Source organism: Thalassophryne amazonica, chromosome 7, assembly GCF_902500255.1.
Source record: "Thalassophryne amazonica chromosome 7, fThaAma1.1, whole genome shotgun sequence".
Taxonomy (NCBI): Eukaryota; Metazoa; Chordata; class Actinopteri; order Batrachoidiformes; family Batrachoididae; genus Thalassophryne; species Thalassophryne amazonica.
The window spans coordinates 98,758,801-98,776,373 of NC_047109.1; the positions used below are offsets into that span (position 1 = coordinate 98,758,801).

The 17,573-nt window shown below is 38.4% G+C and overlaps 1 protein-coding gene across 1 annotated transcript; it reads right to left on the reverse strand.

Moving 5' to 3' along the window:
* Window positions 1–5,128: 5,128 nt before the first annotated feature.
* Window positions 5,129–11,565, reverse strand: LOC117514662. Its single transcript, XM_034175231.1, has 6 exons — window positions 11,324–11,565; window positions 7,755–8,020; window positions 7,457–7,647; window positions 7,287–7,380; window positions 6,980–7,179; window positions 5,129–5,623 (listed from the first exon to the last, which is right to left on the reverse strand). Exons 1-6 carry the CDS (start codon window positions 11,417–11,419, stop codon window positions 5,436–5,438), a joined length of 1,035 nt encoding a protein of 344 aa, XP_034031122.1. The 5' UTR covers window positions 11,420–11,565; the 3' UTR covers window positions 5,129–5,435.
* Window positions 11,566–17,573: the final 6,008 nt, after the last annotated feature.

The window sequence follows — 17,573 nt, forward strand, 5'->3', positions numbered from 1 at the left end:
TGTACACCTTCTGTCGTGGTTTCGTGTAACTGCTGGATGTGGCCATATCTACGGAGAAGAACAATTCGATAAATAAAAACCACAAGCGGCGATTGACAGGGTCCAAGCTTTGTTCTCACAATTGGACCCGTGAGGGTCTCTGGGGGTCTCTGGCATTAAGTTTTGCTGCGGACACAAAAACAACTTCTTTCTGTCCCCAGCTAGACTTATAAATAATGCCAGAGTCCCGTCCCCCCCCTCCCCCCCCGCACTCCCACAAAGGATACAGGCTGATCATCCGTAACTGTTCATCTGTATGCCTGCACAGCCCCATTCCACTATAACAGAACCACAATTCTTTGATATAGGGTTCAGTCATTATTGCCAAAAGTCTATTGTGGTGGTTGTAGCACTCCCATCAGGTCACATAAGGTATAATTTTTTGAAAAAGGCCATACTCATCATGTCCAAAAGTTTGAGTTAAAAAGAGTCACGCCTTCATGAGCTCGACCACACTTCATGAATTAGGCCACACCTACTTAAATTTGGCAGGCAGCAGCAGCAAAACAGAAAGAATGATCAAAAAACCATGTGATCAATTTTGTGCGGCCGGTCCAAACATGTTATGGCCAAATTTTATGAAGATTGGACAAAAACTGAAGTAAGAGTAGGGGGAAAAATAGATTTGTAAACAATTCAAAATGGTGGAAAAACTATTGAGTCGTAAATGGGTGTGGCTTATCTATGGGGCCATTAGTATAGCAAAAGTATTTGCAAATGTGTATTTTGATCTGTGTGTGTGTGCAAACAGATCCACAAATGCATATAGCAATCTGTGTGGTAAAACGGGTCCGTGTACCTTTCGTTCAATTGATTTTCAATTAAGAATGAAAAATGAAATAATGAAAAAACGATTCATTTTTCCATTTTTTTGTTTTCAAATTGAAAACGAAAAAACGAATAATGGTTTGATTTTTCATTTTTTGTTTTTATGTTTAGTTCAAACAAACGAAATGAAAAAGGCATTACAACGTAAGGATTTCATTTTAATATTTTATTTTTGTCGACTTGCTTGACCCGGAAGTAGTATTTCTACACCTGTGTCTGGATGTTTCGCGCACAATGGCATCGTTGGAAGCACACGCCGGTTTAGTTGAAGAGCTTTTTCATCAAGGCAAAACACGCCGAAATCTCCGCAACGCTGCAGGAGATTGGGATCCATAAATGCTCCAAAATGAGCGTTAGACGATTCTGTGCTTGGCACAATTTAAAACGTAAAACGCTCATTTCGCAAGCAGACTTGGAGATGGCTGTGCTTCGCTCAATATACGAGGTAAAATGGGTTGTTATTGATCTTATAATAATAATTAATAATAATAATATATGGCAGTTTACATTTTACACAGTGTTTTATACATTTTTAATCATATTTCTACAGACTGGACCTTCATATGGGCGCAGGTTTATGACAGGGTATTTGTCTTCCAAAGGTGTGCGGGCGGGAGAAGGTCGGGTTGGGAAAATCTTAAAAAAATATTCATCAGCCCTATCATGACCTGCGACGTGAGGTAAGTGGAGCGAGAATTTAACAGTGACAGCTATAATGATTAAAATATTATTTCGAGTGTCTGGCACGTGCTGCTTATTGACTGATATCAAATTGTGAGTCTGATATTATAGCGGAGTGGGTATTCTCGCTAGCGTTTACACTCTCTGTCAGAGGTGTGACCAATGAAATATAAAACTGAAAAAATCATGACACCGGGGTGGTTAGCCGAGTTTTTGAGCCTTGTCCTTGGTCGTTGACATGCTAACCAGGTTCTAACTCAACTATTAAATATGCAAATTAGGAATAACCAAGATTGTTCTGGCAGATGTCAACCACTTGACCACGTGTGTGAACTTTACCTTTAATTGGCATTAAGTTTAATTTTAAAATAACAGTTGGCATAAATAATCTGCACCTGAGCTCAAGGCTTGGGGCTTGGTGGAACAGTGGTGGGACAGTGGTTAGCACTCTTGCCTCACAGCAAGAGGGTTTGATTCCCGGACCAGTGGTCGGGGCCCTTCTGTGTAGAGTTTGTACGTTATCCCCATGTCTGCGTAGGTTTTCCCTACCACTAAAAACATGTACAATAGGTTCCCCATTGGGGCTAGGACTCCCCTGAAAAAGAGATTCTTAATCTCAGTGGGACTTTCCTGGTTAAATAAAAGGTCAAGGTTGGTTTATAAAATTGTTCATGCACTGGCACCTTCCTACCTGGCGGATTTGGTTAAGCTCTACGTGCCTGCGAGGCCTTTGCGTTCGCAGGGCTTCTGTGTGTTCCGAGGATGAAAAAAAAGTCTGTGGGTTATAGAGCCTTCTCCTACCGTGGTCCGGCTCTTTGGAACGATCTACCTGCTGTTATTCGGCAGTCTGACACGGTGGAGATTTTTAAATCAAGACTGAAGACCCACTTTTTTAGACTGTCTTATCATTAATTTTTTAATCTGTTTGTGTTTGCGTTGTAATTTCTTTTTATTCTTCTGTGTTTTATCTTTTTACTGTGCTTTTCTTGCTTTTAATTTTGATTTTAGATTAATTTGTTGTTTTGAAATATGGGAAGCGCGTTGGGGCGACTTTGTCGTGATTTGGCGCTATATAAATTAATAAATTGAAATTAAATTGATTGAATTGTCAAGGTTAAATAATATGTTTGATTTCAGTTTTCGTGCCTGCTGGGACCCTGCTAGTCACTAAACCTCTTTTTTATGTTTTTATGATGGCGATACCACAGAATATTTTGTAACAAATATGTAGTGTATATGTGGCATCACCGTTTTAGTCTTACTCTGGGCAAACTATTGGCTCTGACCATTGTGGCATTAGACCAGTGGCAGTTAATGAGGTCTGCCACTAAGCTATTAATGAGGAAAAGCTTAATAAAAAATATTTTCTTTTCTTTTAAGGGTGCCCGGAATCTGAATCCTGTCCCATATCAAGCCGAGTATATGGGTCAAAAATTTCACATGGATCAGAACGAAAAGTTGGGCATGTTTGGTGTGACCCATGTTTTGGCAGTAGATGGACACAGTAATAAAATAGTATCAAAAAGCACCATGCCAGTGGAAAAACAACTTGGTGATATATGAGGAAGTTTACAGGTAAATAAATACATATGTTACCCATTGTTATCTAGTTTCAGCATTGTTATACACATCGTTAAAGTCACAAGAGGATGTGCTTCCTTGTACAACACACACACAATATCACCACACACAAGGTGAAGGTCAACGGCATACTTTTTTCTACTTTGTAATTGTACTTGTTTTGTTTGTTACACAATTTTATTGCAGACCTGCAGTGATCAAGTATGGCCTCTGGGATCAAGTTAGGGTCGACCATGGGAGAGAATTCTTCTTGTGTTTGTACGTGCAAGAAAAGCTTGCAGAGCTTAGACATGATACCAGCAAACCAGCATACTGCCAGACTACATCTACGAGAGTGAGTTTTCAATAAAAAAATTACGGTACTTTTAAGATTCAAGATTCAAAGCTTTTATTTTCATGCACAGTAAGGAAACATGTTTCCCAGCACAATGAAATTCTTAATTGCTGCCAAGACTGGATACCAAAAATATATAGGTCTAAGAATAAAATATGTAAATACAAAATAAAAAAAAGCATGCAAACAAATTAATAATAAAATAGAAATATTTTAAAGTTACACGTTTTAATTTTTCAATTGCTACCAATTCAAACATTTATTTTCTTTTAAAGAATCATAGAGTGGAAAGGCTTTGGCCTGAGGTCAACAACCGGGTCAACTATCCTCTGAAGCAGGCTCTTGTACAGCTGCAAGACCAAGAATCAATTTCAATGAATGATCCACTAACCAGATACTGTACTTCTCAACTGACCTGTCAGCTGAGTGAAATAGGGCTTGAAAGAGTGGTGAATTCATGGAATGCTCACATGATTCCTGGTGTCTACATCTATTTCATTAGTAAAATTTGAAGTCTCATGATAAGACATTCAAAAAAAAAAAAAATCATGCTTTTTTTAAAAACAAAAAAAAAACAAAACAATTTCAGGCTCTGGAATTCCCAATGAATTGGCTGCAGGTGGCTGTCCAGTACAAGTAACAGAGGAGCTCCTGCCCAGTGCTGCTGTTGTGGCCAACCAATATGAAGAAGAACTTGGTTCATCATTAACATGGGCATCAGAGTTTGGTGCATTTCCCTTCACCGCAGAGGAGGACATGGATCATGCTGAGCAACTGTTCAGTGAGAACTACCCGGACATCTCAATTATTTTTAATGAAGTGGCAAACCATAACTTTGTTCCCTTTCAAAATGCCCTCTTGGACCTTATTAATGTTACGCAGAGATTCAGCTAAAGGGGCCATATTCTGCTAAATCAAGTTATCTGAGCTTTCTACTATGTCATAATATTGTTTCCTTGTGCTGTGTTTTGGTTAATACGTACATGCATATTTAAATCTTTTAGTTTTGCATTAAGTTTAATCTGTAGTTGAGGTGATGCGAGAAAAGAACTTTATGAAATGAATGTTTATTAATTCATAATAAATTAAAGGGATGAGGAACAAGTTAAGAAACTACAAGAGCATGCAAGGTGGTGTCTGTAGGTTGACTCCTTGGAGAACTGCTCCACCTGTCAATATATTGGTGTAGGGCAAGGGGTAATGATTTTGCTAATTGTCCAACTGTTTTTTTCATAATTGGATTCCGAGGGGCATAAGTAGATTTCTTTTTTTATTCAACCATGGGTAGATAAAACCATTTGAGCTAGTGAGGCTTTTGAGGCTTCTACCTGATAGATTGGAAATTAAAGGTCATTAGTGTACCCGTTTATTACTTCTTTTTTGTGTGTGTGTATAGTTTTGGCTTAATTACTGCTCTTAGTGGTTTGATCCAGTTGTTTCAGCCCTGTATGGATGATCACGTCAATGCTGTCTTTAAATAAAAGCATATTATAATAAGCTGAAATGTATAGCTGACTGTACACGAGCAGCTTTTCCAATAAAATGTAAATAGTTCTCTAAAGCAATGTTTCTCTGTTTATGTAATTAAAACAGTTACTCAGTATGTTACATTGACACCAGTTGTTGTCGAAAGCTGTTGTCAGTTGGCTCCAAACTCACTGTAATTGTATGGCAATCAAACATGACATTTGAATGTTTTATTTTGAATACATATACTATTGTTTGACTTGATTACAAAAAAGTAAGCAATCGTTAAGTGTTGCCTAAACAGTATTCTTCAAGTGTGTTAACATGAGCAAGAGTTTATTTTTTAATCAAACGTAGCAATATTTGCAAGACTTGTAATGAAAACCCATTAAATGTTTTAAGAGCTGTATGAACTTTTAACGGCTGGGTCAATAAAACTGGTATAAAAACACTTAAACTCTAAAAACATAGTGCCTGAACAAGCCACAACAGTAAAGGTAACATTTTACTCAAGTATCTTTTGTAGTGCTGTGAAAACTTCGCTAAGACCAATAAGTCTTTGCATGTTCACATCAATTCCACTGGCTTGGCATTTTGGACAAAATTCAGAGTTGTTCTTCCACTGTTCAAGGCAGATCCTGCAGGCCACAATGCTGTTACAACAGGATGTAACCATAGGGTCATCAACAGTACCTGAAAATTGAATGAAAAGTAATTAATATTGTACTGCCAGATGTGCATACAGTGCCTTGAAAAAGTATTCAGCCCCTTTATTTCACACTTTTAAATTTATGGCATTTCAAATACAAAAAGTAAATCAGGCTTCTCAATATAAAAAAATTCTAAAATGATCTTCCTTAAACTCAAACTGAAAGTAAATCTTTACAACTTGATATAAATTAATTAAAAATATAAAAGCCAAGATGATAGGTTGCATAAGTAATCAGCCCCTTTGGTATAATACCTGTAAATCAGTTTGATTGCCAGTTTTATTCTGACAAGTCAGGGGATGGATACATGAACATTTGCAAGTCAATGAATGTCTTGAACTTTATTTACGTCAGTTATGAAGAAATACAAACAGTATGGCACTCTGTGATAAATCTGTGTGGAGTAGACAGTTCTCAAAAACTGAGTGACTGTGCAAGAAGGAGAAGAGTGAGGAAAGCCACCAAGACACCCAGAGAACCCATAGGCTTCTGTGGCTGTGTTTGGAGAAATTGTGCACAGTGCAAGTTTTGCATTTTGTATCACCAGTTATACAGCTTCATGTTGAAGTGGTACAGAGGAGGATTTTATTAAATAGAAGACTTGAAAGTTCACCTACAATTTGCCAGAATGTACATCTTAGATGCAAGCCCAGATTTAATGTTTTGGTGAAAGAAAATCCTCCTCTATACCACTTTATTATGAAGCTGTATAACTGGTGATACAAAATGTAAAACTTGCACCATGCACAATTTCTCCAGTCACAGCCACAGAAGCCTATAACTTCTTCTGGGTTGTCTTGGTGGCTTTCCTCACTCTTCTCACTCAGTTTTTGAGAACTGTCTACTCCACACAGATTTACCACAGAGTGCCATACTGTTTGTATTTCTTCATAATTGATGTAAATAATGTTCTAGACATATTCAGTGACTTAAAAATGTTCATGTATCCATCCCCTGACTTGTCTGAATAAAACTGGCAATCAAACTGATTATTTACAGGTATTATACCAAAGGGGTTGATTACTTATGCAACCCATCATCTTGGCTTTTATATTTTTAATTAATTTATATCAAGTTGTAGAGATTTACTTTCAGTTTGAGTTTAAGGAAGATCGTTTTAGAAATTTTTATATTGAGAAGCCTGATTTACTTTTTGTATTTGAAATGCCATAAACAAATTTAAGTGTGAAATATCAAGGGGCCGAATACTTTTTCAAGGCACTGTATAGTTGTTACAGACCCACAAATCAGTTGTTTTGTCAAAATCTTAGCTTGAAGTGGTACTCAAAGACATGATTTTATTCATGTTATAATAAATTACATTTGTTTTAAAGCTTACCTCTACAGATTACACAGGTGAAGGCAGCTTTAACAGCCGCAGCTTGGGCCTCTGTCAGAGTCACTGTCAACATACGGTTGGAATGGGCAAGTTCTGTTAAGCTCTTTATGGTGGTGATGACATCCTGAAGTCCCTGTGCAGCAAGAACCACCTCTTCAATTTTGTCCAGTGTTTCACTGAGGCCAGTCTCATCTGCTCGACTTATAAAAACAAAAATATACAGAAGCACTTGATATAATTTTCCTAAACATTTATTGTTATTTTTATTTAAATCCATTATGTGTGGAAAACAGTGCAGATCTAGTACCTTAATCTCCTCCTTTTTCGTCCTTGAAGCTGTTGAAAAAGGCTCTCTTTCAGGGCAAATACCTTCTTAGCACTCTGTTTCCAGTATGATGACCCTGTAAAGAAAAGATATATATATATATATATATATATATATATATATATATATATATATAAATCTTTGAACTTTACCTCTGGTCCCTTCAGAGTCCACGATTTTGTTTCCTTGGCCATCAGTTAAGACAATGGTGTCTTCAGTTTGAAAAGCCTCCTTCACTTTGGACAGGATACCATCAACAGTCGCTTCAAACTCCGAAAAGCGTACAGTTAGGGTCTGGCTCGTTTCAAGCTTCCCATCTGCTAAGTCTGCAATGTAGATGCTCCTAAAGATGCATATATCTAAGTTAACAATTCACAGTTTTTACTTCATAACTCTTTTGGAAATATGTTACTTGTTACTCAAACCCAAAGTAAGACAGAAAAATATTACCTTTGAAAACCTTTAGCAATCAGAGTTCTTCCACTGGCCCTGTTGGTGGAAACAGAGCTTGCTGCAACACTGGATGGCCAGTGAAAAGAAAATCTATGGGGCTGGAGTGAGCTGTCTGGGGTTCCTGCCACAGGTGCCTCTGTGCACTCACCGTGAACCTCATAGTGGCTACGCTCAACCAGACAATTTGAACTGAAGTAACCATCTTGATTCGGAAAGATGGCCACATTGGTGTCATCGGTTAAGTAGACTGTTGTGCTGTTTACCTGTAGGAGACAAGAACATTGTTGCATTGTTACAAAATTATAGGACCTAGGAGACTGGTTCCAAAGGAGAGGAACTCTTCTAATGTTCTACACCTGTGGCTCTCAAACTGGTACTGGTAACACTGGTGGTTTTAGTCCTGCTCAGTCCTAGATATATCTGTGATTTAGACCTGGATTAGTCATTTATATTTATCTCTGCTTTGGAAATTATTTAGACTTGGTTTGTCCAACATTACACCTGATTAAGATGGGTTGTTCTTAGACGGTAACTGGTACTTGTGGTACTCTGTTCTTTAACACAAAATATACTACATTGTTTTCTTACCACACCAGTGGCGGATGCTGGTCTTTCAAGAAGGGGAAGCTCAATTTCGGGCTACATCATAAAATGTGCTGGTTTATTTATATGTAAATTCTACCCTCTGTTCCTTTTCAAGAAAATGATCTGTGACCCTGTCGTACCAACAAGGCGTCTTTTCCAGGGACTTGACTAGTGTCCTCTCAATGGCCAGCAGAGCTAGGCTGCTTAAATGGCCTTGGTCCATGGTGTTGCGGGTGTAAGACTTGAGCTGCTTTAAACAGGAGAAGCTCCTCTCTACACCTGCAGATGTAGCTCCAATCGTTGCCACTAATGACAATAGTTTGTACACCTGAGGCATTGCACTGTTCAACTCCATGTCTTTCAGAAACAGCAAGAAATCACATAGCTTTCCCCTGTTGCCCTGCAAGTCCTGGTTTGAATATAGGACTTGAAGTTCAGACCTCAGTCTCCCTGAATCAAAGAACTGGCCAAACCTTTTCAGGACACTCTGAAATGCCTCCTCTGGAAACACTTGTCTCATCTTATCAAATTTCCCCGGATTGACCAATTCCAAGAAGTGCAAACTTTCCAAATTTGCAAAACGCCGAGGTAGCTGCTCTGTGAGATTGTCTAGGATGGCCATGTACAGATTTCTGTAGCACTCCTTGGGATCCTGTAGTTGTGACACAGCGTTTTCTCATGGGCTCAGTTTGTGGGTCTGATGTGAGATCTGCTGCTTTGGCATAAACAGCTTGGAAAGCCCCCTCTGACCTCTTCTCTTTGACAAAAGCAAGAAGAGACTCGATTCTTTTCTTGCAGTACAGAACATCCATAGCTCTCTGCTGGACAATGTCAAACACCACATCAGTCTCAGAGAAGATTTGTTCATATGTGTACAACATGAACACAAGCTCAAAATCCTCCAGTTTCATCAGAAGGCCTTTGGCACAGTCTAATGTGTCATCATCCATGGACTTATCTGCAATGATCATCTCAAAAGTTTGCAGGAGGGCATCATAATTGTTTGCCACAGTGCTCACTATCCGTGATGTGAAATTCCATCGAGTAGGAGCATTTCTGGGCAACCGTGTGCAGCCTGCAGACTCAAGAAAAGACATCCTCTTTGTGGATTTTGAGAAAAATGTGGCAAACCCAGAGCGTGATGCAAAAAATATTCTGCACTCAGATAAGCATTTAGCCCCCTGAAACAGAACCAGATTCAGTCTGTGTGCATAGCAATGCACAAACATTGCACTGGGGGCTATTGCTTTAACTTTGGCCTGCAAACCATTGAGAGCTGAGCTACTTTTCTTACCTTTTAGTCCGGCGGCTAAGGGACAAATTTGAGGGGAATCATGCACTTTTTTCCAAAAGTGCCAAAACTTTATCAGAGGTACTTTATAGTGTCCTGAAGTATATAAGATCGGGAGACATTGAATCCATAAATATCTCCACTCTAAAAACTTGGGTTTAAGAGAACAACCATTTTCAGCCTTCTACAGCATGTAATTCATGACAAACTCTTATCCAAATGTCTTTTTAAGTTCATAATATAAACTTGAAGGTTATGAAAAATGTATTAAGGTTAAGTAGGGATGGTTCAAATGTACTTCAGTGTGCTTACACTGAAGTACACTGAAAAAGCGTTAATCTAGGGAAAGTGACAGCAGAAGCAGATATGCAAGCAACCTGTTTAAATCTTTGATAATAATCATAAACATCTTCACCACCATCATTATGTTGTTTTGTTGCAGTTTTTATAGATATTATTATTATTATTGTTATTATTATTTTATGTTATTGGTATTAAGACGATTATCACCATATTTTTTAACTGAAAACATTGTAAATATCTGGTTGGCACTGTATTATAACCATGCAAACACCCTTTAAAAAAAAGAAGGATACAGGGCTAAAATCAAATGTCTCCCGCTTTGACATGACTTAATATAACCTAAAGAGTCCCTGGACAAAGTTTGGCGCTTTTGTAAAAAAAGTGCACGATTCTATCCCTTAACTGCTGGGCTATTTTGCACCAAATTAATCTGAGTTGATCTGCCCTGCTGTTTAACTCTAAGTTTTTCTTCGTAAGGAAGACTATCAAATGGCTTCACCAAAATCCGGCCCACAACATTCAAATTGTCTGCCATTATGTGCAGCTTGCTACCTAGCTAGCTCACTAGCTGGGACTGGCGCGAGGCTAGTGTGAAGTTTGTCCGCCTGTGAGTGATTTGTGACGGTGGAGGAGCTCAGCAACACCCGCTGCTCGGTAGGGACAGAAACTGCGATAGAAGTCGGAGAGTGATAGAAATCAGTCTCCAAACACAAGCAGCTACAAAAAAACCCACCAGAAATAGAAGTTCGATTCGTCGCTAGTCGTTTTTACCAAAGAAAATGCCGCTAAGAGGATTAGGAAAGGCTCCGGTTCAACTCAGAACAGAATGAAAACGCTCCCACGGATGTTTACACCAAAAAATAAAAAGATTCGCTCATTTCGCTGTCAATCAAAAAGGGATTCAGCCTCAGACAGATCATCCAATCATCATGCAGAAGCTGAGCGTCCGGGCCAGCTGAGGCCAGCCCACTGCCCCATAGACCCCCAGACACGCTGAGCGTCCGATGGGCGGGACAAAGCCCAGCATTTATCCAATGACTCGTCTCGTTTTGCTGCGTGCTTTGTGTCGCTATTGAAGTCTGTGGGCGCTCAGCGTCCACACTGAGAGAAAAGCCGCGTCGTTATCAGTGATAAGACGCTGATTCTGAACAAAAGTTGAGCGCGTTGTAGCGCATATTTAGTCAATGACATGTACACACAACAGTATATATTTGATCACTTATTTTTTGACATTTTAGGGGAAGCTGAGCTTCTCTTGCAGTCTTAGAGCAAAATCGCCTCTAACAACACGCATATACACTAATATAAAGGGGCTCTTTCTTGTAAAATATTTTTTGAGCTTAACTGTATTGTAATCCCCATATAATATTTCAAAGACAATTATTACCTGGAAGATCCGGCCGACCTTCTCGGTAGTCATGTCATCTTCTTTAAGCGTCACTCGCTTATTTGCTTTAAATAAAATGTAGCTGTAGCTCTCCATTTTGATAAATTTCAGCGTTGACTTCTCTCGTGTCACTTATTTTTGAGCGGGCTTCTTCTTTACATTTATCTTCTTGCTTTGCAAATACTGATACTGAGTAGTTCAGCCTTTAAAGGTTTGTGCAGAACCAGAAGTTTCATTTCTGTTTAAATGAAACTTTGGTGCCTCGCCTCTTTCCCTTTTCCTGTTTTTTTCTCCTGCACGCCTGTTAGTCATTAGTGAGGAAGTAGAGAAATGGAATGCTAACTTCTGATCTCGGGAGCTGAGGTTGTGCTGCGCATGTGTGAGAGGAGTTTGGATTCTTTACTTCTGGTCTTTTGCTCTGCAGCCAGCACTTCGTTCTCAGGTATTATAAACTCCAACATTCTGCTGGGAACCAACAATATCAAGCATCACAAAATAAGGTTAAAGATTTACATGTTATTTTGATCAACTAATCTGAATAATTTACAGAGACTTACATTTTGCAGCTGCCCCGATTATCTCTCATAGTCACCTTGAATGAAGGCAGGTGTCAGGTCCTTCATGATGCCCCTCATATTTTCTTTGATTTGTGTGGACTGAAATAAATTATGCATATTTCATCGTATTGACTGTTGATACCTCAGTGATATCGAAATAATTTATGACGGGAATTTATGATGGGAATTGTGCTCAACATTTTTTGTTGTTCAGCAAAAAACGGGTGGTTCTTCTGGAACAATATCAGGATCTTCAAGATTGACGTCAGCCAATATTTATTTGAAATCCTGGGAAAAAAATAGAAATTGCTGCAGTGTGGCCTGCAACCTTCTGATATCGCACACATCTCTGCATGTTGCCGTTGGACTGACTGAAATCCCCACGGCCAAATATATATACATACATACAAAGTACACTGAGGATCAAAGAGTGTCTGCAGTGAAACACACATCAAAGTGTTGATTTTCACACCACACGTGACGTCAGCAGCTTTTACTGCTCCGTTATTTTCATGCAAACTGTTTTTGGTTTGGTGACATTAACAATGACTCAGCAGAAAATGATGACGTCATAAGTTGTGTGTGTTTGAGCTCCATCAAGACACAAAACCTCACGACCAAGACACCAATAAAGACGTAAAAATAAAACAAACAAAAAAAAAAAGATCACACAGAGACGGAGGTTCATAAAAAAAACAAAACAAAAAAAAAAAACACGTGAATGTGGTACATTATGAAAGTAACTTAAAGAAAGAAACCTTTGTGTTGTTCACTGGACTAACAGCAAAGAGAGCGAAGGACATCAACTTTTATGAGACAGAGATCGAGGTGCTTGTTTGTGGTTCACTGTGTGTGTGTGTGTGTGTGTGTGTGTGTGTGTGTGTGTGTGTGTGTGTGTGTGTGTGTGTGTGTGTGTGTGTGTGTGTGTGTGTGTGTGTTATGCTGCACACACCCTTGCCCAAGGGCCCTTAGTGATTTTCCAGTCAAGCGGGGATTTGAACCCAAGATCTTCTGGACTCAAGCCCAACACCTTAACCACTAGACCATCACCAACATGTGGCTCTTACGTATGTGCAAATTATCAATCAATTTTTTTTTTATATAGCGCCAAATCACAACAAACAGTTGCCCCAAGGCGCTTTATATTGTAAGGCAAGGCCATACAATAATTATGTAAAACCCCAACGGTCAAAACGACCCCCTGTGAGCAAGCACTTGGCTACAGTGGGAAGGAAAAACTCCCTTTTAACAGGAAGAAACCTCCAGCAGAACCAGGCTCAGGGAGGGGCAGTCTTCTGCTGGGACTGGTTGGGGCTGAGGGAGAGAACCAGGAAAAAGACATGCTGTGGAGGGGAGCAGAGATCGATCACTAATGATTAAATGCAGAGTGGTGCATACAGAGCAAAAAGAGAAAGAAACAGTGCATCATGGGAACCCCCCAGCAGTCTACGTCTATAGCAGCATAACTAAGGGATGGTTCAGGGTCACCTGATCCAGCCCTAACTATAAGCTTTAGCAAAAAGGAAAGTTTTAAGCCTAATCTTAAAAGTAGAGAGGGTGTCTGTCTCCCTGATCTGAATTGGGAGCTGGTTCCACAGGAGAGGAGCCTGAAAGCTGAAGGCTCTGCCTCCCATTCTACTCTTACAAACCCTAGGAACAAGAAGTAAGCCTGCAGTCTGAGAGCGAAGCGCTCTATTGGGGTGATATGGTACTACGAGGTCCCTAAGATAAGATGGGACCTGATTATTCAAAGCCTTATAAGTAAGAAGAAGAATTTTAAATTCTATTCTAGAATTAACAGGAAGCCAATGAAGAGAGGCCAATATGGGTGAGATATGCTCTCTCCTTCTAGTCCCCGTTAGTACTCTAGCTGCAGCATTTTGAATTAACTGAAGGCTTTTTAGGGAACTTTTAGGACAACCTGATAATAATGAATTACAATAGTCCAGCCTAGAGGAAATAAATGCATGAATTAGTTTTTCAGCATCACTCTGAGACAAGACCTTTCTAATTTTAGAGATATTGCGTAAATGCAAAAAAGCAGTCCTACATATTTGTTTAATATGCACTTTGAATGACATATCCTGATCAAAAATGACTCCAAAATTTCTCACAGTATTACTAGAGGTCAGGGTAATGCCATCCAGAGTAAGGATCTGGTTAGACACCATGTTTCTAAGATTTGTGGGGCCAAGTACAATAACCTCAGTTTTATCTGAGTTTAAAAGCAGGAAATTAGAGGTCATCCATGTCTTTATGTCTGTAAGACAATCCTGCAGATTAGCTAATTGGTGTGGCTTCATGGATAGATAAAGCTGGGTATCATCTGCGTAACAATGAAAATTTAAGCAATACTGTCTAATAATACTGCCTAAGGGAAGCATGTATAAAGTGAATAAAATTGGTCCTAGCACAGAACCTTGTGGAACTCCATAATTAACTTTAGTCTGTGAAGACGATTAGCTCACCAACAGGAGACTTTACGGTATTGTCAATCATCACATCACATATTGCAATATTTTTATTTATTGTAATTATTAAATTACATTCTCACAGTTTTCCTGGTGGCTAGACACAGCAGGACATCAGCAATTGTTTTGATATACTTTGTGTTTTCATCCACCTTTTTCTGGTGTTGTTGAGACATTGCCTGGAGAAAAGATGTCTTGTTCTCGACACCTCGACATCCTCTGTCTGTGGCACTGTGGCATTCAGATGGTGCTCTGCCTTGTCATGCTTCTGGAATCCTCCATCTTTGTACACGGCCCTTTTCCAGTTTGAAAAACCAGTACCTGAAGTTTTCACATTCACATGTTGCGATATTGTGTGTTAATAACAGTTTTATTTCATTAACATTCGACCTCAGAGACCTTTAGGCTGAACTGGGAGGTTCCTGCTGCAGCTGCTGCTGTTGTTGTCCGATGTTTCATGGTCATCATCAGGGTCAGTCTCCTCCTTGGTGAACCGAAATGTATTGATTGACATAGTCAACACTTCATTAATAATATTTCAAATTAAACTTACACTTTACTTTTTACAATAAAGTGCAGATGTTTAACTCCTATTAAGACACTATTAAAAACTGCACAGTGCACAATGTCGGCTTAACTTAGCAACTAAAAGTTGGTAATTAAGTTACTTCATTCACTGAGAAACTAAAAATCCTGCAGAACATCACATGATACTACATTTTTAAACAGTTTTCCTCATATGTGTATTTTCACCTGGAGGTCCATGAGTGCTGGTCCCCCCCCCCCCCCCAAAAAAAAAGTGCGCACCGAAGGGGACGTGCCTCTGAGCATGCGTAATGAATTGGGTGCGCTCCTGGAAAGCTCATGTATTTAGGCTACACCGTTGTAAGAGACTGACTGAGTAAGAGTAAAGAGTGATGACAGTATTTTTAAAGTATTATTTGAACGTATAGACCCTCGGTCAAGTGATCTCCTGCATACCACAAAACCAAACCAACAGCTGATCTGAGAAACGACACGAGACAGTAGATTAACCCCACATACAGCCCTCCATCACAATCGCAAACACAGCACAATTGGACATGTGGCACAGAGCCCAACTACGCATGCAGTCACAAAGTTCTTCTGAAAAATCAGGAACATCGAGGATCTGGACAAATATGACCAATAAGGTATGAGGACACAAACAGATCACAACACCATGACACAGACCAGAGGAACCTATTCATCTACTACCTATTCATCTACATCTGGAGACAAGAAGGATATAACTCAAAGGATTGCTGATCATGGAAAAGTAGAACTGAGAACATTTAAATACACAGACCACAATGTACTGGACTTGGAGCACGATATAGACCCGGACAATAATTTCTTCTCAAATATCAATGACAGTTGTTGCTATTATACAGATGAACAGTTTAATCGGATCATTAGAACGGATAACAAATTATCAATAATCCATTTCAACAGCAGAAGTCTATATGCAAACTTTAACAACATTAAAGAATATTTAAGTCAGTTTAAAAAAATATTTAACATAATTGCTATATCAGAAACATGGATCAATGAAGATAAAGGAATGGATTTTGAACTGGATGGATATGAATTTAATTGTGTAAACAGAAAAAATAAGAGTGGAGGAGGAGTGGCTGTGTATGTGGATAAGAACATGGATTATAAAATAGTAGACAATATGACAACTGTGATTGATAACTTATTAGAATGTATAACTATTGAAATATGTGAAGAAAAAAGCAAAAATGTATTAGTCAGCTGTATATATAGAGCACCAGGATCTTGTATTGAAACATTCACTGACTGTATGGGAAAAATGTTCTCAAAAACTAATCAAAAAACTGTGTTCATTTGTGGTGACTTAAATATTGATCTGCTCAATCCAAATAAGCATAAAATAACAGATGAATTTATCAGTATAATGTACAGTATGAGTTTATATCCAAAAATCACCAGGCCAAGCAGAATTACATCCCATAGTGCCACCTTAATTGATAATATATTCAGCAATGATATTGAGAATAACACTGTGAGTGGATTATTAATCAATGACATTAGTGATCATCCACCAGTTTTCATCGTTTATAATAGAAACCATCGGCGGAATCAGCCAGAGGAGAAAATAAAATACAGGCGAGTGCGGACAGAGGAAAACATGAACACACTAAAGAAGGATTTACATGCGCAAAACTGGGAAAAGGTATACAGTGAAAGTGATGTTGATAGTGCATATGAAACTTTTTTACAAATATTTACATCATTATATGATAAAAATTGTCCAATTAAACAAGACTACAGAAAACAAAAAATCCAAGCTCGACCATGGATGACGAAAGGGTTACGAAATGCATGTAATAAGAAAAATACACTGTATAGAGAATTCATAAAACTAAAGACTAAAGAGGCAGAAAATAGATATAAGAAATACAAAAATAGATTAACTAATACTATACGGGTATGTAGGAAGGAATATTATAGTAACATATTATATAATAACAAAAACAATATTAAAGGAATATGGGATATATTAAATATCATCAAAATGGTAATAAAAAACAGAGTTACCCTCAGTATTTCATTGATAATAATGTCAAGAAGGAAAATAAGGATGAGGTAGTCAACGGTTTTAATAATTTTTTTTGTAAATATTGGACCAAGCTTGGCAGAAAAAATTCCTGATTCCCAACCTGAGGATTGGGATAATAATCTCATAGAAAGAAATCCCTGTTCAATGTTCCTCACAGCAGTGGATGGAAAAGAAATTATAGACATTGTGAATAATTGTAAATATAAAACATCTACCGATTTAAATGAAATTGATATGGTGGTGGTAAAACAGGTCATTGAATGGATTGTAGAACCATTAACATACATCTGTAACTTATCATTTCAAACCGGTAAATTTCCCAATCAAATGAAAATAGCTAAGGTTGTGCCGCTGTATAAGACTGGGGATAGACACCACTTCACAAATTATAGACCTGTTTCTTTGCTTCCACAATTTTCCAAATTATTAGAAAAGTTATTCAATAATAGATTAGACAAATTCATAAATAAACATAAATTACTTACTGATAGTCAATATGGATTCAGAGCACATAGTTCAACATCACTTGCATTAATAGAATCAGTTGAGGAGATTACAAACGCCATAGACCACAAATTACATTCAGTTGGAATATTTATAGACCTTAAAAAGGCTTT

Coding starts and splice junctions, on each gene's coding strand:
- LOC117514662 (XM_034175231.1), bottom strand. CDS start 11,419: ATGGAGAGCTACAGCTACATTTTATTTAAAGCAAATAAGCGAGTGACG. Junction 8,021..11,323: donor AGGTCGGCCGGATCTTCCAG/GTAATAATTGTC, acceptor TGTCTCCTACAG/GTAAACAGCACAACAGTCTA. Junction 5,624..6,979: donor CACCTGTGTAATCTGTAGAG/GTAAGCTTTAAA, acceptor TTCAATTTTCAG/GTACTGTTGATGACCCTATG.